The sequence below is a fragment of the Pholcus phalangioides genome, unplaced genomic scaffold, assembly GCF_987345545.1.
Source record: "Pholcus phalangioides strain wild (caught in Gottingen) unplaced genomic scaffold, Ppha-v1.0 ptg000015l_1, whole genome shotgun sequence".
NCBI classification, from domain to species: Eukaryota; Metazoa; Arthropoda; class Arachnida; order Araneae; family Pholcidae; genus Pholcus; species Pholcus phalangioides.
Window position 1 is genome coordinate 108,971,949 of NW_028301608.1, and position 23,605 is coordinate 108,995,553.

General features: G+C 34.3%; 1 protein-coding gene across 1 annotated transcript in view; it reads left to right on the forward strand.

The window, feature by feature from the left end:
- alpha-Catr (alpha-catenin related) overlaps positions 1-23,605 on the forward strand; it is a 278,683-nt gene that overhangs the window by 23,079 nt on the left and 231,999 nt on the right. Inside the window, exon 2 of the mRNA XM_089245109.1 lies at positions 12,874-13,406. Coding sequence (XP_089101235.1) covers positions 13,386-13,406 — 21 coding nt within the window. The 5' untranslated portion in view covers positions 12,874-13,385. The remainder of the gene's footprint in view (positions 1-12,873; positions 13,407-23,605) is intronic.

Genomic DNA, 23,605 nt, shown 5'->3' on the forward strand with positions numbered 1-23,605 from the left:
CGTTAGCCATTTTAAATGATCATCATGTGGTTGTATTTCATGTCAGTTTTTCACAACTCGCGAAAAGTGAATGTGTTCAAAAGAAAGCATGTTGGGGGGGGGGGGGGGAAGCATTAAACCACTTTATGGCCCGCGGGCCAAATGTGGCTTTCGGTTCCATCTCATGTGGACCGCGACTTCAAACTTAATTTTGTAAAAATGAATTAAGGATTTTCAGATTACTTGACTTGATTGACCCGCAGCACATTCCAGATCACTCAAGTGATACGTGCCAGCGGTCCATTGAGTGACCTGCGGTACACTCCCCCCCCAGATCACTCTAGTAACCCACGGCTTATTTACAGATCACTCAAGCGTCACGCAGCACATTCCCAGATCACTTATGTGCCCTATCTGTAAATGTGCAGTGGATCCCGTAAGTGACCTGCGGTGCAGATTCAGAGCACTCGAGCGATTCGCAGTGCATTTACAGGTCACTCGAGTAACCCGCAACATATTTCCAGATCTTTCAAGCCTCCCGCGGCACATTCACAGAACCCTAAAGTAACCAACGTATATTTCCAGATTCCTCAAGTGATTCGCGGCAGAGCCGTGTGCCGGTGGCACAGTTCCGGATCACCCATGCTGCCCGCGGCACATTCACAGATCTTCTAACTTACCTACGGCATATTTACAGATCCTTTAAGTGACCCGGCGGGGCATATTTAAAGATCACTTCACTGACTCGCGACACAGTTCCGGCCGAATAATGAATCGGCTCGCGGGTCCACAATCACTTTAGCTACCCGCGGCACATTTCAAAATCACCCGAGTGGCACATTCCCAGATCACATAAGTGATCCGCATTGCCAGATCAATTAACTGGGCCCCCGACACGTTTCGAAGCCAATAAAGTGCCCTCCCTCTCTACTATCCTAAAGGCCGAGGCACCCCCCCCCCGCGCTTCGATGTAAATGTTTCCTGAGAGATAGAAAGACATTAATAAAAGCCATAAAACCGACCAAGAAACAACACATCAATGGCCCCGAGATCTAGAGACAAAACGGAGTTATGAATAATTCCATAAAATATCTTTAAAAGCCTTATCGCGTGTCAGACAAACAAAAAAGGTGAATAAAGTCGAAAAAAGAATGTACATTTCTATTCCTCGTTGGCAGTGCGTGTGGAAGACGCCATGTTATTATTTTTATCATCATCATCATCATCCATCCAATGTGACCGCAGAGAGCCACTGTTCGAGAGCTACTTATTGCTTTTAAATTGTCCGTAAAACAGAAAGAAAAATAGTTTCGAAGAATTATTCTGTGTTGGATGAGAGAGAGAGAGAGAGAGAAATAATCTCTCGAGAAAGTAATGATAATCATAATGAAATCGTTCGCTGCTGAGCTTTAGAGAGTTAATTTGATTATTGATTATTCTAAGGGGAATACAAAGATTTTTTTTTTTGTTTCTTAATTCGATTTTAGGCAGGCGGCCAAAAAGTTTCATTCAAATATAAAACGCTGATCTCTCTTTATTCTCTTGATGTATCTCATTTTTCTTCATTTAATATCAAAATCTCAGATATTGATAAGATTTTTTTAAAATCAGAATTCAGTATGCGTTTCATTATTATATCGATTCAAATGAGGATTAAATTTTAATAAAATTTATAGAAAAATAGAGAAATTATCGAGGATATGATATGTTTGATAATAGTATTGCTTGAAAAACCTTAATTTTTGCTTGGATATTGTTTGAAAAACATTATTTTTTAAAAAAAGTATTTTTCACCCTTCACCCATTTTAGCATTAATTAGCAAACTTGTAAATTTCACTTTTTTTTTGCCGCCTGGCAGTCGAGTGGTTAGGGAACTAGCTTCTCACTGTGCAGGTCTGGGTTCGAATTCCGGTTCGGGCATGGATGTTTACTAACACTAACAAATGACGGATCATGCTGATCCCTTGGGAATGCGTGAAGATCACGTTATTATTATTATATTTTGGCTACAATTAATCTGTATTCAGAATCGCAACTTCTCGCACGTTCCTTGGTGAGATTCACCATTCCTAAACGTGTGAAGGTAAATTTTTTATTTGAAACCCATATGGATATTAACTGACATCAATTATAACAATTGATTTTTTCATTCGGTTAGAATCGAATTAACGAGCCTGCTTGCGGACCACCTACGCCATCGTCGCGGACCATAGTTTGAGAAACACTGCTCTAGGATCAACGGTTTGCCAATAAAATGAGGCCGAGGGACTTTCCTTACTATATACCCTGTATATGCCAATATGTTCAATATAATTTTATTCCCGTGGCAACAATGGCTGAAATAACTCGTGGGACCCATGATCGTTCTCACGGAAACAAACGTTGCCGCGGTACGTCCATTGAAAATCACTCTACTTGTGTGGGTGTTGGCGCAAACATTTCTTATCACTGATAAAATGCATAATTCCAGATACTAACATACTTTTTTTAATCAAAATTTAGCATGTATTTCATTATTATATCTATTCAAGTGAGGATTAAATTTCAATAAAGTTTCAGAAAAAAATACAGAAATTATCGAATGATGCTTAATAATGGTATTGTTTGGAAAACGCTTAACTTTGCTTGTGGATATTGTTTAAAAAACATTATTTTTCAAGAAAAGTATTTTCTCACGACGAGTATTCTTCAAAAGTTCTTGAGTATGCTTGAAAACCATCTTAACAACAACCAACAAGGCTTAAATTCAACACAAAATAAGTTTAGTACGATCGCAAAATGCAAGGAGCAATGAAAAAGAAGAAATTTATGTAGATTTGTATAAAATAATATTTTTCTACGAAGGAAACACATAAATTATTTTTTTTTATCAAAATGATATTCATGGAAAAATGAGGGAAATAAGTAAATAAATAATATAAAGTTTAATTTTAAAGTAATTTCGTTTAAATAGTAATTTTAAACGAAAAACAAAAATATATATCTCACGTTTTATAAGTGTAAATTATGTAAGTATGAAATAATGAAAATGCTCACATCTGTTGAAGGGTTGCCTGCTCTTTGCGAAGACTTTTCCAAATGGGAGACGGACTCGCGCGCGCGTATGCACTCCTTAAAGTTTGAAAACCGCGGAAAATCTTATCACATTTTTATTTCAAAAAAGTAAGAAAAAATTGAATTAATGTGAAAATTTTTTAAATAAAATGAAAATAAATTGAAAATGAAAAAAATTGATGCTTCTTCAAAAAATAAAGCAATTTTTAATAAAATAATCAAATAAATAAATCATGAAAAAATAGTGTAAATATAGTCACTAAATATAGCAGTCTGAAATCCATTTTTAATTTTCAAATCATTTTTGAATTGAAATTTCTAAGTCCATTAATTATTCAGCAATTAAAAACAATCATTTCGATAGTTAATTTGATGAATTTAGAAAACAAAGAGCAAATTATGAATTAGTCAAACACTCAAAAAAAATTTTTTTCCACTCTTCACGAGACTGATATTAATCGAGCAACAAAAAACAGAACCAGTAACAACTCAAAACCAGACAGGAAAATAAATTTAATTCTAATGCAATTTTTGCTTCATAAAGTTCAATATAGAGCTTCATGAAGTGTTCTATTTGTACAATCGCCTCACTTCACTTTGGTCAGATAAGAATCTGGCAGCATTTTTTTCTTGGAGAAACCTGAGAATAGAGAGGAGTAAAAAAAAAAAGTAAATTCCAAGAGCAAATATTGACATTCCTAGTTTACGTAAATTGAACAACTTTTTTCTTCTCTCTCTCTCTCTGCACAAACTCTGGATAGAAATTGGATTTTGAGATATTTGAAGGAAGTTTCCCCTTCTGGAAAGAAGTACACAGTATGAAAGAGATTGATCTAATAGGGACATCAAAGGCCTATTTTACAACTTTTAAATTCACTTATACGCTTCGAGAGAATGTATTTCTCTATCACTCGTCCTTTCGAGAGTATGTATAGGAGTGTGTGTTAGATAATCATATTTGGAGCTTAATCTAATTATAGTAGACTTGATTATGGAACTAGATTCAATTTTCAAAGGCTTTGGAGTAGATGGATTTAAAGAAAAATTATAAATATGATTTTCAAATTTTGTTTGTTTGTATCAGCTGTTTTTAATCGAATCTTTTCTATATGAAATTATTGCGGTTTTCCGGGATTAATTGCGGTTTGCGGTTACTGGCAATTTACTTATGTGCTTCTGTTGCCTGTGTATTGGTTAGGATGTCCAGCGTTTACTAGTAGAAGTGCAGTCAAATCTCGATACCGTGAATGTGCAGCGGCCGGTGAAGAACTTCGAAAATACTGATTTAAGAGTGAGAAAAAGAAAGATTTTTTTTTTAAATAACAGCGCTATTTACGAATATGATATTGGTAAAACATGCCAAACTGTTCGAGATGTAGAAATTCGAAACGATGTTATTATAATGTAATCATATTCGATTATTGAATGAAAATATTTAGAAATAAACAAGACGTATACATACTCCCTGTACTATGCGGATTCATACATGATACTCGTATAAATGAAACGAATTGTAAATAAAGTGGATGCAAAATTATTTTCTGACAGAAAATGCTGTGATTTTTGAATGTCTTTCTCTTTTATGCCCTTCTTTCGTGAGAAAGTCGTTCAATTTTTGCAAGTGGACGAATGAATCTGCTAAATTCTATTGCTAAATGCTGAGTTCTATTGCTACTATTTTGTTGAATGCTATTTTTCAAAAATTTCTCTAATTCCTAAAAACTTTGACTTAGAGGAAGAAAAATTCGAGTAAAGGAAAAAAATTACCACTAAAATACGGAAAAAATTCTAGGGTAGAATTAAAAAACTTCTATACAAGAATTACAGAAGACTGGATGTTGTGAAGATATTTATTATTTGAGATGTTAATTTTTTAAGGAAGGAAAAAACTCATCTCTGCCTCTACCGGGAGTCGAACCCGGGTCCCTCGATTGCCGGACGAGTGCTCTGGCCACTAAGCTACAGAGGAGATAGAGATTTTCCTTCGCTAGAGCGTATATATGCCGAACGGAATCTCTATCTCCTCTGTAGCTTAGTGGTCAGAGCACTCGTCCGGCAATCGAGGGACCCGGGTTCGACTCCCGGTAGAGGCAGAGATGAGTTTTTTCCTTCCTTAAAAAATTAACATCTCAAATAATAAATATCTTCACAACATCCAGTCTTCTGTAATTCTTGTATTAACAAGTGGAGAGCGACATTTATGTCATAAAAAACTTCTACTTGAACAGATATTCGAGCAATTTCCATTGTGTTAGTCGAAAATGTTTATCTTCACAATTCAATGTGCATTCGCGGCTGGAAATAATTGGACGGGCTATATGAGCCATGGTTTCTTATGTTAATTCATAGAGAGAAATAAGAATTTATGCAACGGCAAAATAATAAAAGTAAAACGACCCACTTGTAAAAAAGTTTTCACTGCAGTAATAAAGATACTAAGAGAAAGCCAATAATGATAATTCAAGTTTCGCGAGCGCAAAAAAAATCTCATTTGACATATTCCAGATGAATGTACCGAAATATACATTCATAGTGTTTTGCTTTATGATAATATGCACTTCTACTCTTCCAATCAATAAATGAAATAACAAATAAATTAATAAATACATAAATTAAATAATAAATACATAAATTAAATAATAAATACATAAATTAAATAATAAATACATAATCCAATGGTAATCAAATCGATAGTCAAATGAGATAACAAATATATAATGCAATCATAATAAAATGAGATAACAAATAGATAATCAAGTGATAATCAAATAATAATCAAATGATAATCAAATAATAATCAAATGATAATCAAATAGATAATCAAATGATAATCAGATGATAATCAAATAGATAATCAAATGATAATCAAATAGATATTCAAATGAGATAACAAATAGATAATAAAATGATAATCAAAAGATAATCAAAAGATAATCAAATAGATATTCAAATGAGATAACAAATAGATAATAAAATGATAATCAAAAGATAATCAAATAGATATTCAAATGAGATAACAAATAGATAATTAAATGAGATAACAAATAGATAATCACATGAGATGACAAATAGATAGCACATCAACAACTGATTGTGTTCTCAAAGGGTTTTCAGTGATTTTGTGGCTCCGATTCCGAGCCTGGCATTGGTTTTATCAGATTGGCTCTAGTTTTTGCGATAAAGGGCAAGTTAAATTTCAGTGATAATACATAAGCAGCATACAAATCACATTCAAAATGTGCGAAATTTAAATCAATAATAAACTTAATATGAATAAATAAATACCACTGATCATGATAAAAATGTAATAATGTATTGAAAAAAAATAGAAACATGAATAAAAAATTAAAAGTAATAATTCTAGAATCGACGAAAATTCTCGGAATTTAAGAAAGAAATATCTCCAGGCTGATGGATGAAAATTCTGAGAATTTAGGAAAGAAATAGTTTGAGAATGGATGACAATTTAGAATTCTGGAGAGAAATAATTCCAGAATGAATGAAAAGTTTCAGAATATATAGGAAAGAAATTGTTTGAGAACGGATATCAATAAGAATTTAGGAAAGAAATAATTCCAGCGTGGATGGCAATTCAGAAATAAATAATTCCAGAGTGTGTCTTGGATGAAAATTCTCAGAATTTAGTAAAGAAATAATTCCAGAGTAGATGGAAATTCTCATAATTTAAGAAAGAAATAATTCCAGAATGAATAAAAATTTTCAGAATTTAGGAAAGGAATAATTCAGAATGTTGACGTAAATTCAGAATTTAGGAAAGAAATAATTTCAGAATGGACGTAAATTCAGAATTTAGGAAAGAAACAATTTCAGAATGGACGTAAATTCAGAATTTAGGAAAAATAATTTCAGAATTAGTAGATGAAAATTCTCAGAATTTAGGAAGGAAATAGTTTGAGAAAGTGGGTGACAATTCAGAATTTAGAAAAGAAATAATTTCAGATAGAGTGGATGGAAATTCTCAGAATTTAGGAAAGAAATAGTTTGAGAGAATGGATAGAATTCAGAATTTATAATAGAAATAATTCCAGAGTGGATGACAATTCAGAATTTATAGGAAACAAATAATTGCAGAGTGGATGATAATTCAGAATTTAGTAAAGAAATAATCCCAGAGTGGATGATAATTCAGAATTTAGTAAAGAAATAATCCCAGAGTGGATGAAAAATTTTTCAGAATTTAGAAAAGAAATAGTTTGAGAATGGATGACAATTGAAAATTTAAGAAAGAAGAAACAATTTCACAATTAGTGAAATTTTTGCAATAATTTGGGGCGCCATCTTGATTTGGGGGGTTCTAGGTTCAGTCCCTGTTAGCCCACCTGATATGAAGCCATAGACTATATCACTGATTCCGAAAACTAAACACACACTGTTCATCAGAAATATTTAATTAGAACATTTTCAAATTTAAAATTGATCATGTTGTTGATTTTGTTGTTCGTAGATTTCTGTTCGCGTCTGAAAAAGTTAAGAACCCCTGTAATTACTACATGCACATCGTCGGAACCAGTGTTTGCCCCAATACGCATCTATGACATTTTTACTCCTGCAAATTTTATTTAGGAGTTTAAATAATCCTTCAAATTTCAGGAAATTTATAAAACAAAGTTATTTCTGTGTATTTCATACAAAAAATCCCTCTCTTTTTTACAGAATTACCCCTTAAAATTTTGGACAGGAGTAAAAATTACAATTCGAAATTATATTTTCGGATAAAACACTGGTCGGGGTATCACTCGAGAAAATCTCACAGTAAATCTTTAAAACTCTAACTTGACCCAAATAAACTTTTCCTTGATAATTCCAGTTTTTCTCCACAAAATAAATCACACCATTCCCGCAATTCCTAAATAATCTACGAGTAACAGAGAGAGTAAAATAATAAATGAATAATACACACACAAAAAAGGAAAAAGGAGGTAGATGCCATACAATTTCAATCACGTTTCTTGGTGTAGGGGGGGAAAAAAAAAATCATTTTTCAGAATATTTCAGGAAGAAAAAAAAAAAAGTTGTGCATTTGCCAGATTCCAGCGAGTAATTTTTTTTGTTTTTTATGGATTTTTGTTTTCCATTAGAAGAGAATTCTGCGTGACTGAATGTTGCGTCCATTGTGATCAGAAATGTAGCGTGAACTCCGGGCAGCGCGTGCAATGAATTTTAAGGAGCAAAACTCTCCTCCATTTTCCCCGTGTATTTTGTGGACGTGAAACACGTTGTCGGGAAAATTTCGCTAATGAGTTGCGATCCATTCAACATTCGTGGCTGCGACTCCGCAAATGGTGGATAATAATAATAACAACAACATCAATAAAGTGATTTTTTTTTTTGAAAGTAAAAATCTCTGTGGGGAAAATCGAAAATATGACGGCATACAATCCCTTCACTACTTTTTTAAGGCAAAGATAGCCTTTAGGAGAGAGCGGGGCCATTTCACTTTTTTTTGGAAAAAGTATCATGGGTCACACAACCGTTTCAGACCCTGCATGTACAAATATGCAGGTCGCTTTTCCTCATTGTAGAACATTTTTGTTTTACCTCAGGGAGTTAAGCCCTGAAATAAAGGATTGTAAGTTTTGAGTGTTACAAATATGGCGAATAAGAGCTTAGGTGGATTTCATCAGAGGGCAGCACTGTAGAAACACTCGGGGTTTTTCTTTTTGAATGACTTTCAGGAGAAATCGCCTCCGGGAAAAGTGTGATTTATTACATAAAATTTAGCGATAAAATTCCGGGAAAAAATTGTGTGTAAAGATGAATATATCCTGCATCATCGTGGCTGAAAAAGTTTGAACAAAATGAATTATTTCTTCACAAATGTTTATTATGCAATTTTTTTTTTGGTATCGAAAATGCTAAAAACATCTTGAAAATTCCGAAAAATGAATACTCGAGTCTGAAAAGGTTAATTAAATGATCTGGAACAGCACCGTAGGTTACATAAGTGATCTGTAAATAAGCGTTGGGGGTGGAGCGATCTGAAATTGTACCGCGCGTCACTTAAATAATCTGGGGGCGCGGTAGCCCAGGTCGATAAGACACTCGCCTAAAGTACCAAAGGATGTTTAGAGGTGTCGCGAGTTTGATATCCGGTTCGTCCTTGTCAGAAAACTTTTCCTGACGCAGAATGTACAAAAAAAAAACGGCGACGTGCTCGTAGAAAAAATTGCTACCGCAGAGAGTCCCCACCGAGGGGTTAGCGCACCATCCTCTCGATGAGCATAAAAAACAAGCCTGCCGTTCGGAAACGGCAATAAATTGTAGGTCCAGGTCTAACTAGCCCTCGTGTGCAGAAAATGACTGTGGTGCGATAAAAATGATCAATGATCTTGAATAATCTGGAAATGTAACGCCGAGTCAACTTGAGTGATCTGAAACTAGGCCACAGATCTTCTAAGTGATTTGTGAATGTGTCGCGGGCCACTTGAGTGTTCTGTAAATGTGACGTGGGACACTTGAGTTATCTGGAACAGTGCCGCGGAACACTAAAGTGTACTAAACTGAATATACTACGGGTCACTCAAGTGGCTTGTAACTGTGTCGTGGCCACTTTACAGTCAGTAGCACATTTAGACATCACTTTAGTGACCCCATGTCACATTTACAGATCACTTAGAAGACCCGCGATACAATTCCAGATCACTTATGCAACATAGGGTTGCATATAGTTACAAATCACTTAATTAAGCAGCCAGCGACACATTTTCAAAACATGAATGAAGTGGCCCGTACTCGAACCGTCGGTAATGGAAAACATATTTTCAAGTAGAAAACGTGTACAAATAACGTGCACATTTGTTGTTAATTTTAATAAGGGCCGTGCATGTACCGAGATACAAAATTTAATTTTATTTCTTAAAAATATCGAATTGCAATTTGCCAAGTTATTTTGTATTATTTTTTTCTTTTTGAAAACTAAAATATGTAAATTCATTTCTTTTGTGTTGAAATTTCCCAAAATTTTTCATTTAAGACTTATCAAAAATTTGTAGCAAAATGCCTTTTTTTTACTACGAAATTAATATTTTTTCTCGGCATTATTAAAAACTTTTATTTCAAAATTATTTAAATTTTATTTTTTTTTAAATTTTAATTGTTTTCTTGAAATTTATCAGTTTTTTTAAGTTATTTATTTCTATGAACATTTTAAAATATCGTAAATAATATCATAAATAATTCATAGCTTTTGCTGTCACTACCATGATGAGAAATTTAAAATTCAATTAGTATTTTTTTTATGTTTTTTCTACGTTTTCTTCATATTATATTGAATTTATGACTGTGACATTTATTTATTATAATTTTTTTTTCACGTGAAGCTTTTATTAGTCTAAATGCCTGAATGAATTAATAATTTAAAATTGAAACTAGGATATGAATAATTTGCATTTACTTTTCATGAATTGTTTATTATTAGAAGAAATTGAAATTAAATAAATTTGAAGAGCAATGCAAAATAATATTGTTTTTTGAATAAGATGTCATAGTTAAGCTTTTGAATATAAAATCGAGTATTCATTTCGGTTTTTGTTTGTCGAATTTTATGTATATTTAATGAAATGTGGAAAATATTGTCTTTTTAAAAAAAAATCAATTTTTTTTGAACAAAGAAAAAGTTAAACCTCTAAAAACTAGACAGAGGGGGAAAAAAGAAAGAAAAACAGTTGTACTCCTGATTGAACTTGAAAAAATTTCTTATTTTGGAAATGATTGATCAAAAAGTATGTGTAAGTGAACAAATGCTAAAACCAAGGTTGGAGAGAATTTTTCAAATTTTAGCTTCAGATTTGTCAAACTTCTTTGAATTGAAGTTTGTTAGCTTTTTTTCTATTAAATATTGTCGAATTTTTTGCATCAAAATTTGTCAATTTCTTCGACAATATTTGTCAATTTCTTCGACAATATTTGTCAATTTCTTCACCATTATTGGTCAATTTCTTCACCATTATTGGTCAATTTCTTCACCATTATTGGTAAATTTTTTCGCCATCGTTTGTCAATTTTTTACCATTATTTGTAAATTTTTTCGCCATCGTTTGTCAATTTTTTACCATTATTTGTAAATTTTTTCGCCACCATTTGTCAATTTTTTACCATTATTTGTTAATTTTTTCGCCATTATTTGTCAATATTCTAGGTTTTATTTTTAATTTTTCGTATTTTATTAAATATTTCAATTTTAGAAGTTCAAATTTCATTGAATAAATAATTTTTAAAATTAACTTATAATAATTCTTTGAATTTCTTAAACCCAAATTCGTTTCGAATTCTGAAATTTCTCCCAAGAACATTTTTGAAATAGTGTATTTTCATCACACCATAACTAATTTTAATTCTATATTTTTGAGGAAATTTATCAAAATATGATCATTGATGAAAATGTGATCTCTGATTAAAAATTAAGATAACGTCGGGCTCAGAAAGTAAATTTGTTTGGAATATCTCCGTTACTTTAACCATATGAACTAAAATGTTTGAATTTTCAGTAAAAAATGTAAAATTTTTTCCAACACACACACACACACACACACTATATATATATATGTTTGTTATTATATAAATATTATATATTATATAAAAATTGAAATAAACTATAATAATTAAAAAAAGAGAAAAATTGATATGGAATCAAGGACAGAAAAATTGGCATGGAATTGAAGAGTAAAAAAATTGAGATAAAAATTTAGGTAACAGGAAGAGTAAAACAATAGAAATAAAATTAAAATGAAATAGAAGAATAGTCAAATTTTGAAATGGAATAGAATAGAAAAATTGACAAAAAGACTGAAGGAAACTAGAAGAGTAGAAAAATTCAGATCAAATAGGGGAATAAAAAATTGAGGCAAAAATATTTAAGTAAAATAGAAGAATAAGAAGATTGAGATCAAATAGAGGAATAGAGAAACTGATATAAAATAGAATAGAAAATTTAAGATAAAATTGAGGTTAAATATAATAGTGACATTGAGATAAAAATTGAGGTAGGATGGAATAGAAAAATGCAAATAAAATAGAAGAGTAGAAAAATTGAGTTATAAATTTAAATGAAATAGAAAAACAGATAAATTAAGGCAAAATTTAAAAATTGAGAAAATAGAAGAATATTAAAATTGGGATGGAATAGGAGAATATAAAAAATTTGAGGTGAAATAGGATAATTTTAGGATAAAGATTTAAGTAAAATAAAAGAATAGTAAAATTGAAATAAAATAAGAAAATTAAGAAATGGAGATAAAATTTAAATAAAATAAAAGAATAAAAATTTTGAGATGAAATTGACGAGAAATAAAAAAACAGAAAAATTGAAATAAAATTAATGAATAGGAATTTGAGATAAAACAGAAGAATAGAAAATTGATACAAAAATTTAGGTGAAATAGAACAGAAATCTATATTCTATATGCATATGGCCATCTGGTTGGCCTTTGTCATTCACGAGCTATTAGTTGATTGTTGACGCCGTCCATGTACGGTGCCTTTCAACATATATATACGCTCCAAGATTGAATTATTCTATCTGCTTCCATAGCTTAGATGGTAGAGCGCTCGTCCGGCAAGCGAAAGACCGGGGTTCGAGTCCCCGTGGGGGCAATGATGGATTTTCTTCCTTGTAATCTCCATCTCCACAAATAACCAGTCTTTCGATGAATCTTGTATAGAACAGAAAAGTTTAAATAAATTGTGATAAAATTGAATAAAAAGTGGAATATTTGACAATATATATAATATCTTAATTTCTGATCAGAGATTTAGCATGTTGTATGAAATATGCCTGTGTTACCGTAGTTGTTATGAACTTAAAATTTTAATAATTTCAGGACGAGTGACCACTGTACACACAGTCAACAAGACTGATGATGGACAATACACGTGACGAGCTACTGATGTCAAATTAGATCGACGATTTCATTAAAGCACAGCGGAGGTTATTTTGGTTCAAAAATGAAGAATAAACGGTCATTTTTTGGTTCGTAACCAAAAGAAAAAAAAGGGTTCGTTTCCACTTTTCTCCTAAGGGGTGTTTTTTTGTTAGGTGCACCATCCATCATCCTGTGTTGTTTATTAGTTTGACCTTCCAAAGAAACGCATCTGAAGATTCGACCGAATCCACCGCATCAGTTGCTCGTCGAAGTGCTGCTGTCAATGTACTCAGTGAAAGTGTGACGCAATCATGAACGCGTGACCTCAGATTATCTGCATCTTGAAATTGAATATAAAAAAAATTGAAATCATTAATATCCAGGAATTAATAGAAAAGTTGTGCTCGGGTGCCGCTGATTCGTTGGCGATTTTTTTCCCTGGAAGATTCCAACGTAACTTCGGGAAAACAATGAATCACCACAAGCGGAGGGTGAGTTGCAATTTTATGATTTTATAAAATTGATTTTATAATGCAAAAATGATATTGTAATTCACCAGAATTGCAGTACGTTCATATCTTTCATGAATACAGTCGAACTCGGTTATAAGTAAATCGAAGATTCCGCGGATTTTTGCCGTTTACGAGACCTGTTTTGACTAAAAATGTAATCAGATACAGACATACGCTCTGCATGAACCTGTTATTTTGTTATGATCAGGGTGGAAATATTCGATCGGAAAATTTTTTTTGAGAAATTAGGGTTATAAATATGAGGTATATCGCCAACTATCACCAACTGTCGAAGAAATCACCAAATATGGCTTATAAATAACCCTTGGCGAGAAATACAGAACTAAAAAATCTGCAGTGATTTAAAATGTAATTCTCGGAAAATAAAAATTTAACATGACAAATGAGATGAATATGTATAGTCATTTCATTTTTACACAATTTATAATGATAATCAATGCAAATTATGTTCATCCCCGATTCGAGTGAAGATCAAGAATTAAAGTAAATTTCATCGAAAAAACAGGGAAAAAATGGGCTTTTTCGTAACAGAACAGCATTAAAGGTGAAATTACGGAAAAATACAGTAATGTTCCGTCTAAAAGGACAGGTTAAATCCTTTTTTCCATCGTTAGTTATCAACAAAATAAAAGACCATTCTCTGAATGTAATGAGCTCTAATTCTCGGAATTTCTTGGTAAAACGCTATAAAACGACGAAAAATGTGTCGTTATGATATCTGACTTCGTATTATTTTCAACGATGTTATAAGCACGATTCATCAACATTATTCTTTATGAGGATCAGCCTAGATATGGCCAATTATTGACGCGCTTAACACATTTCACAAAAAAAAAAAAAAAATTTACAGCCAAGTGTCATTGAAACCGAGTCGTTATAACCGAATTTGACTGTATTCTGTGATTATTCCACTTTTCGTATTTGACTATAAGGATGAGAAGAAAGCAAGTATGAAGTATTAAAAATGAAAGTACAGTCTGCCCCCGTATTCGCGGGGGTTACGTTTTGGGGTTGACCGCAAATATCCGAAACCATAGGTTTTTTTTTGTTTTGTACATCTCGTACATTGTGGCCAAAGGCTAATCCAACCCGAGTTGGCAGCTTCTCTTTGCCATGGCTCTAGCGATGACAGTAATAGCATTGAAGTGTGATTCTTCAATCATTTTCACCTTGTGTGACCTTCAAGACATTTTCTGCATTTGCATCTTCTATTGCCTGCAGAATCATTTCCATTGTATGACATGTATAGTGAACCTTGAATGCTCGCATTACCCCCCCCCCCCCGCCGTTCAAGGGGCTGAATGACAGATGTTGTATAAGGAGGCATATAAAGGACTTATCAAAAGGACTTTGAATGGCATATCTTCACTGTCAAGGTACCTCCTGACTTTCGGAACGAAACACCGTTTAAACCTAATCCGGAAAAGTGTTTCCGTTGTCCATCCAAAATACTGGGAGCTTTGACTTATCCTTTCACTTAAATGCTCGCGGATTCAAAGCTTTGAAAATGACGGTAGGCCTTATCACGTACCCATACGCATTTGCACAAAACAACATAGTAAGCCTATCTTTACTTGCCTTAAAACCAGGGGCTCGCTTTTCTTCTTGGGTGATAAATATTCTTTGCGGCATTTTCTTCCAAAATATTGTAGTTTCGTCAGCGTTAAACACCTACTGATGTGCATAAATAACCCTTCTCTGGAATAATTTTCTGCAAAATTTCGGAAATTTTCTAGTAGACTCCTGAACGGCAGTGGCTTGATCGCCAGTGATTTTTACATTGCGTTTTTCGAATCGTTTCTTAAATCTATGAAACCGACCTTTACTTGCACAAAATTCTGATGAAATAGACGTTTCACCAGCCCTTTATGGAAGAGCAAAAAATTTTCCTTTTCCGCTATAATATTACGATAAAGTGGAATACCTTTTTTGTCGCAGTCTTGTACCCACGAAAAAAAAGCATTTTGTGCGCGAGAAATACATGGATCCCGTCCCGTAGGCGATGCAAAGTTTTCGCTGCCACAGGTGCAGCTACAGCCACGGCTGATCGAATTACTATGTATATCTATCTTAGATTCGTTGATTCCGTAATGGCGGGCCAAAGCAGCAATTCACTTACTTTTTCGCCAAGCATAGTCAATATATCTAATTTTTCTTGTAAAGTTTTCACTTTTTTTTTTTGTCTTTTCGACAGTAGCATTAGGAAAAAAATCATCCTAAACACGCTCAACTCAAATTTTGTAAACAAAGCACGTGAATGACGATTGCTGAGTGTTGCAAACAAAAAATTTCCAGTAAAGGAAAAAACCGCGTATACGGGGGGGGGGGGCGACTGTATTTTATTTTCCTTTATGAATAATGAAGGCTACCATTAGAGAGAGAAAACTAGAAAACTACATATTTAAGAAATTATGTTTGACTATAATAAATATTACTTAGATTACTCTGCCCCAGCTGAGTTACTTCACCACATGTGCTATTTAGTTTCGTGATTTAGTTGCATTCCACGATGTCGTCCAGATGGCGGGGATGTTGGCATTTAACGGCTGCCAGTTAAAGTTCGAAAATGACAGCTATGTGTGAGTGTCGGAAAAGAAGACAATGCTTTAATGTACCGAACTGACGATAATGTATTCTGCATGATCACGTCTTAATGACGAAATATGGCGGCAATGTCTCAACGCTATCAAACGATGGCAATTTATTTAAGCCACAAAAATGACAATTTATTCATGCCACAAACGATGACAATTTATTCATGCCACAAACGATGGCAATTTATCCATGCCCCAAACGATGACAATTTATTAAAGTCACGAACGATGACAATTTACTAATGCCAGAAACGAGGACAATTTAGTGTGATGAAAGAAAAGATGAAAATTTATTATTAGTCAAAAACGATGGGAATTTATTAATGCCTCAAACGATGAAAATGTATTAATGTCACAAACGATGGCAGTTTTTATTCATGTCACAAACGATAGAAATTTATCAATGTTACAGACGATGACAATTTATCAAGGTCACAAACGAAGACAATGCATTAATTTCGCAAACGATCATAATGACAATTTATTCGTCGATAAATTGATTCATCAATTAATATTTTTATGTTGAAAATGTACAGTAGTACCTTGATGCCGAAAAAATCATGGCAACATCTTGATGCCAGAAAAATCACGGCAATCTTTGTATATCGGCAAACGACGACATTGCCGTAATATCACAAATGACGGCAATGACTTAATATTATAAACTAATAGCAATGTCTTGATGTGGAAAATTATAACAACATCTTGACGTTGAAATATCATAACATCTTGATACAGTCGTAGTTTCACAAATGACGGCAATGTCTTTATAATGGATACCGACGGCAATATTTTTACGTCGGAAAATGTTGGCTACATCTTGATGTCGACAAATGACAGCGATACTGCTTGCGTCGGAATTGTAATAAAATGCATTTATTTTTTCGCAACCAAAAATTATAATTGATTAGTTTATTAATAATAAGTTAGTCGTTTCACAATATAAGGTGGTTTACCGTACAACACTTCTTTATGCCACTCAAAAAACTAGCTGCACGACAACCTCATGGAAACTTTCGGACGGTAGATAGTGCAAACTATCGATGTTTTTAAACACCCTCGAAAGAACAAAAACTGGTGAGGAGTTTAAAAAATATGTTGAGAAGATGATTTTGAGCAAAATTATAAAAAATATCCTTGTAGCGGTTTCGAAACATCGTCACGAGGGGGTTTAACGTAGTAAAGGATGTCGTTGTATCGAGAGAAATTTAACATTAGATTATACGCAGTTCCGAACAAGATTGGGGGAAAAATATCGTTGTATAGGGATTTGTCGTTGTATCGAGTACCGTTGTAGCAAAGTTTCACAGTAGTAGGAAAAAATAAATAAAAGTATAATCATCTATAAATCTTTTGTTAATCAACAAAAATCGTCTCAGCTATTTGCTTAAGGCAAGAAAATGGCGAACGAACGCGAAAGACAAATGTTTGTCTTTCGTTATAATGTAGTAGAAATGGATTGTGATTTAAGAATGAATAAATTATGGCTTCTCGTATTTGTTTTCTTCGCTTCAGTAGAAATTTTTAGTAGTTTCGTTTCTCTCCGGAGGGATTTCTTAGTTTTTCCGACGTCACCATAAATCTTAATACGGACTGGAACCCGCTACCGAGATACTCTCTTCTATACCAAGAAAAACGAAAAAAATTTTTTTTTCTTCTAATATACCGCCATCTATGATTCAGGATCGTCTTGGGATATTTCTCGAAGGAAAAACAAACTCTTATATTTTTGTTCCGGACTCCATTATTCTCGTATCGTTTCCCCTCCGTTTCTTGAAGTTATCTCCAATGTAGAGATATAATTCCGCCTCATATTTTGATGACTACCAATCCCCCCCGGGACCGTTTGAATTATTCAGCTTGGAGTCGGTGCTCTTATGCGAGTCATTCCGGTGCTCGGTAATTGAATGCGCCTTCTCTTGATTGGCGAATTCCAGTTGGAGCCGATGTACCAGATTGAAACAAGAATATTTAAAATGTATGTTGCAGTTTAGTGACTCCGATGCTTTGATTATTCTTTATTCACTGCTTACATTGGTTAATGCCTAAAGAAGTAAATGGTTTCCGCATAGAGTATACACTGTTTCGCAAGTCCTATAATTCGGCCTCTATCTCATCAAGTCTTAGAGAGAGAGAGAGGTATGGTTCTAATTTTAAATTTTAAAAATGCTCAAAATGTGTTCAAAAACGACTACCAGTTTTGAGAGTGAAAATACAAGGTGGTTATAAATAAACTCACATTACTTAGGCTTACGTAGCGCCCATTATGATGGAGATATTTTCATGAAACTTGGTGTATAGCAGTGTGGTAAAATTGTATCCCCTAGGGGGACAGTGCGGGGACCATGGTTAGTCTGGAGGTGTACAGCAGCGTTTCTCTACCTATGGTCCGCGACTATGTCATAGGTGGTCCGCAGGCAAACTTGACAAAATTCTTTATACAAATACAACTCCACAACAGGCAAAGTGCCCAATGAGGTGGCTGAGAAAAAGATGCCCATAACAAATATGGATGTCATATATTTCTAAAATACAGCAACCCAATTAAAAATGCAATTACACACAATATATATACATGATGAAATATTATACAATGTCCATAAAGGATACGTATGATTGTCTTATTGTCTAAGTATGAGTAACTTCTCGATTTACCCCAACATGGTTATAGTATTTATTTTTGAACTTGCCAATTGTATCCGTTGCAGTTGATATTAGTAAAATCCATATGGGTTCAAATAAAATAAAAACTTCATACTGTGTACCATACAACACCGAGAAGAATGTAGGAAATTGCGACCCCAAATACGGGCATTCCAGTAAATTTCGCCAGAAATTGCAAATTTATTGCTTTAAACGCAATTTGCTAACCATTACTAAAATTGCAGAAGGGTGTGGAAATAAATTGCTGCTACAAATCACAGTGAACAAAAATGTATTTCTCGAAAAAAATATTTTAATGATGACATTTCATTGAGGAAAAATACAGTAAACTGGGATCTTAAATAGTAATACGTAAAATACGGGACATCGCCAATTGTCATCAAAAACATTGTCAGAACTAGGCACAACCATCAAACGCATTTACAATTAAGAAAAAAAAAAAAAAAGAAAACCAATTGCAGACAAAACGTTAAACCTGACAAATATGTGCGATGAGTATAAGTTTTGCCATAACAATCATAATTTCATTTCATACACTGTGCTTTGGTGAATATTACTAATTCAAATAAGTACCGTTGTATAAAACGGAACAAACGTATAAAAAAATTGAACAACGAAAATTGCAGGAATGTCCCGTAATACGGGTCACAAGTGGTCCATCAAATTGTTTCAGACATTTTACTGGTACTAGTTCTAAGAAAGGTTGAGAAACACTGGAATATATAGGATATATGGATCATGGGGGGGGGGGGGGAGAGAAAGATTCAATGAAGACCAATCAATAGTGACTCAGGAAAAACAACTTCACCAATAGTACTTTATCCACCAACAGTCAACATCACAATGAAAACCTTATGTTAACACCAGTAACAGGGAAATTTAAAAAAAAAATCGCATACCCTGCATTTTATAAAACTTTGATTTACATATTTTCAGTGTGATTTTCTATCGTGCAGCGTCCTCTATCGACAGAAATTTAACTAATTTTTTCCTGTACCTAAAAACAATTTCCCCTTCGTCATAATAATTTTTCCGCAAACCCCCATTCAAATATACGGATTCAATTTCTATGATTTTTTAAAATATTTTCAAATTTATGGGACACCCTGTGTATTGAATGCACGAAATAAACACGTATGGCAGGGCAGTCAGAAACCGAACGGCGTAACGGGCCCTTGGTCATAGTCCATGATAATGTATGTTATACAGGGTGAACAGGTGACATGGCATATTGCATTTTACTGATGAACCGTTTATCCTAGAGGCATACTGCCAATTAGAAAAAATGCCCAATAACGTGTGGAACTGAGATACGTCATTCACGTTGCAAGGGATTGGATAGCTATTAATTTAACAAAATAACTTTTTACACGGACACAAGCCTGAGTTCAAAAATCCAATTAGAAAGTTGTTGCCCTGTCTTTCCTGAGACCGACATAAAAAATTCCACGTTTGGAAGTGCAATATTCACTGAGATATTCGAATTCGAAGAACGGAGAAGTTGGGGGAAAACAGCGTTAAATGCGGGTAAAACAACTTTCCCGAATTTAATGCTGGTTTTTTTCAAACTATCCTCCGTTTTTTTAAATTCGAATATTTCAGTGAATATTAAATTTAGAAAAGTTTCTTTGTTGCTATCAGGGGAGACAGGAGGTTTTTAACTTTCTAATTGGGTATTTGAATACGAGTTGTCTGCATAAAAAGTTGACATTTTATTTTAATAACTATGACCCCTTGCATAATATAATATTTGTGTACAACACGCCATTTGGGTACCTTTTCTAATTGGAAGTATGCCTCTAGGATCAACAGTTTGTCAGTAAAATGCCATGCCTCCTGTTTGTTATGCACTCTGTACATGTGACGTCAATTGTACCATTCTTGTAAGAGCCTCAGCAGTGCCCCGTAATGGCCTGAATGCGAGCCGATCTCCCCGTTAAAGTCTCACCACAGAGGGCAGCAGGCGTAAGAAAAGTTACAAATCTACAATCATTACACTTCACTCCCTTCACTTCTGAAATAGAGATGGCAGCACTGACAAATCATACGCATTACTAGATTAGGGTTACCATATCCGAAGACGGAAAGAAGGACGTCTGCGTAAGACGCCTTCATATACTATGTATGAGGATAAGGAGTTCTACGTCTGCGCACACAACCTTAGTGACGTCACTCATCTCAATTTTCCCAGTAGATGGCGTCACTATTCCGATCAATATAAAACCGGGGGGCGCCCCCCTGGCTTTTGAAAATACACTAAAAATTGTATATATATATATATATACATTGAGTACACGTGCTTTGCCCCCCCCCCCCCCAGGAAAAAGTTGCAATGACACACGGCGGCCCTGCACAACTTAATAATTTTTCCCAACTCCTAAATAATTCTGGGGATTTTACGACGGCTATTTGTGAATTCGTGGGGGGGGGGGGGGGGGGTGGGACACGAAAACACTGAAAACACTCATATCAATGAAGAAATATGTGGTTCAAACAGGAGAAAAAAACATTTCTCTCTCCAGAAAAAATGAAAAACTATTCCGGAAACCTGAAAAAGAAGGACAAAAAGTCTAATTTTCGGAAAACGTGGGAGGACGCTTGAAATGACATAAAAAAAAGGAGGACACAGTTGGTAACCCTACACTAGATACACACTCGGACCGTTACATCTTGACACTTATACTTCCGGCGCAGCAGACTAGGTAGTAAACTGCCAATGGCGATAGACCTGAGTTGTGCTCGGTTTCAAAGAAAAATGAAAGAAAAAGTGCCCCCACACACAATACCCAAACAAAATGTACCTACGCTGGAGGTGGATCATATTCACCATTATTTTTCACGCGGAAATTTCGAGAGATTTTTCAGCTTCTGGGGTATAGGAATTCGAGTGCAGTAATCAACTAAAATAAGTATTGATTATCGGATGGAGCGCGATTTTCGATTCGGAAGAAGCTCTTCACGCAGAAAGTGAAAATATATAAAAAAAAATGATGGAAATAAAATCCAGGAAAACCTATTAAATGAAGGAGAAGAAGATGTAGTAAACAATTTCTCATCGATCTGTTCCTTTGATAAAAAACATGGCCGTTAAACGTTAAAGCCTCTCAATAAATTCCAAGATCCACTCGAAAAATATCGGCACACCTTTTCCACTTAATAGGAAAAAATAATAACAAAATAACACAAATATATATATAAAGGCTTTTTGATGCCGGAGAGAAAGGCTTTCCATTGCTTCTAAATTTAACGACGGCGTTTACGACCGAAATGTAACGCAAACTCGAGTGGGGGTTGAGTGCCAAATGCCGCTCAAGGTATTTCCAATTGACCTTTTACGCCTTTTTTTTTGCTTTTATTCGAAGCAATAAAAAATGAAACTGGAAGAAAATGATGTCTTTGCTTCTCTTGGCTCGAAAATTTAAATACGTTTCAATTTTTGAATTCTTCGATTCGTAATTTTTTCATGTAATTGATTTCCTTAAAACAAAAGACTATGACAGTATCCCCATGAATTAGTTGGAAAATTTCATACCGTATTTCCCCCGCATTAACCGACATGCCGGGAAACGGCGAGGGAGACCAGCATGATGGGAATGCCCTCGTATTTTCCCAGCATGCCGGGAAATTTGAGTCGCAGATTTTTTAGGAGGATTTTTAAATATCTTTTATTCTACAAATCCATAGATTTGGCTGAATGCTTATTGTGTTTGTTCCCTATTAAAACTCGCTTTACCCGGCATGACGGAAACGGGCCAGGCTTATACATTAAAAAAAAAAAGCTGGTGTGTCCCTCGAGTTTTACGGCACGTCAGCTAATGAGAAGGAAACACGGTAAAAATTGAAGAAATTGGTATATTGGAATATACGGTTTGCAAAGAAAGTCATTCTCACCAAGGGGGATATTTTTTTGTTGTTGGCAGGAAAAAAAGAAATTAGTTTGCATTTTTGTCGATAGATGACGCTAAAAATATGCAAATCAAAGTCCTATAAAATGAAGGTCTTATGATTAACGAATTCACGTTTCTGAATTTTGCTGTTATGGCGCTTACATAAGGTTTTTTTCCATTGCGATGTTGACATTGGTGGAAAAGAGCAATATTGGGGAAATTGTTTTATCTCATCCACGAACCACTGGCTGAAGATTTATGAACGTTTCGGATAGGGAAGAGATCGAAGAAAGGTCTAGGTCCATTCACCGACGATTGGTTTTCATGGAGCGTTCTCTATTAACAAAAATTTGAACCGAGTTTTTGTTTTTCTCGCTCAAAAGAAAAATCCTCTTTTGTGAGAATAACTTTTTCTTAAATCGCATTCAAATATACCAATTCCTTCAATTTTTTTAATATGAACTTTTAAACTAAGGTATGTTTACAAATTGACGGGCCATCCCATACTTTACTCCCACACCAATTCCGGTCATATTGCCATATATATTTACTACTGAGCCAGTCGGGCTAGAAAGAAGGCGACAACTATCGGTGGTTGCCTCAGAACAAGTAGGGAAAGGGCTTGTTACCTATGTTCATTCCCAGGATCGAAACCGCATACGTGGAGGCAGTCTTCATGGTGGCAGACAAATATCGATGTTGACGTAATACTTGGATGGCCCCAGATACCTAAATCATGTAAGGTTAGTTAGATAAAATTGCAATAAAGTGAATGGAAATTCTAGTCACACCTTCGTCGAGCTACAATTTTTACATCCTTCATTGAAGCTGTTTACTCGTTAGGGGCCGTTTAAGTATTACGTAAGCACATTTTGACCCCCCCCCCCCCGTCATCAAAAGTCAGCAAAACTCTGAAGTCAGCAAAATTTCGTCATCAGCTCTGCCCCTCTGAATCCTGACGCATATTGGTGGAATCAGAGACGTATATGGGTGGGGGGGGGCATAGGGGGAC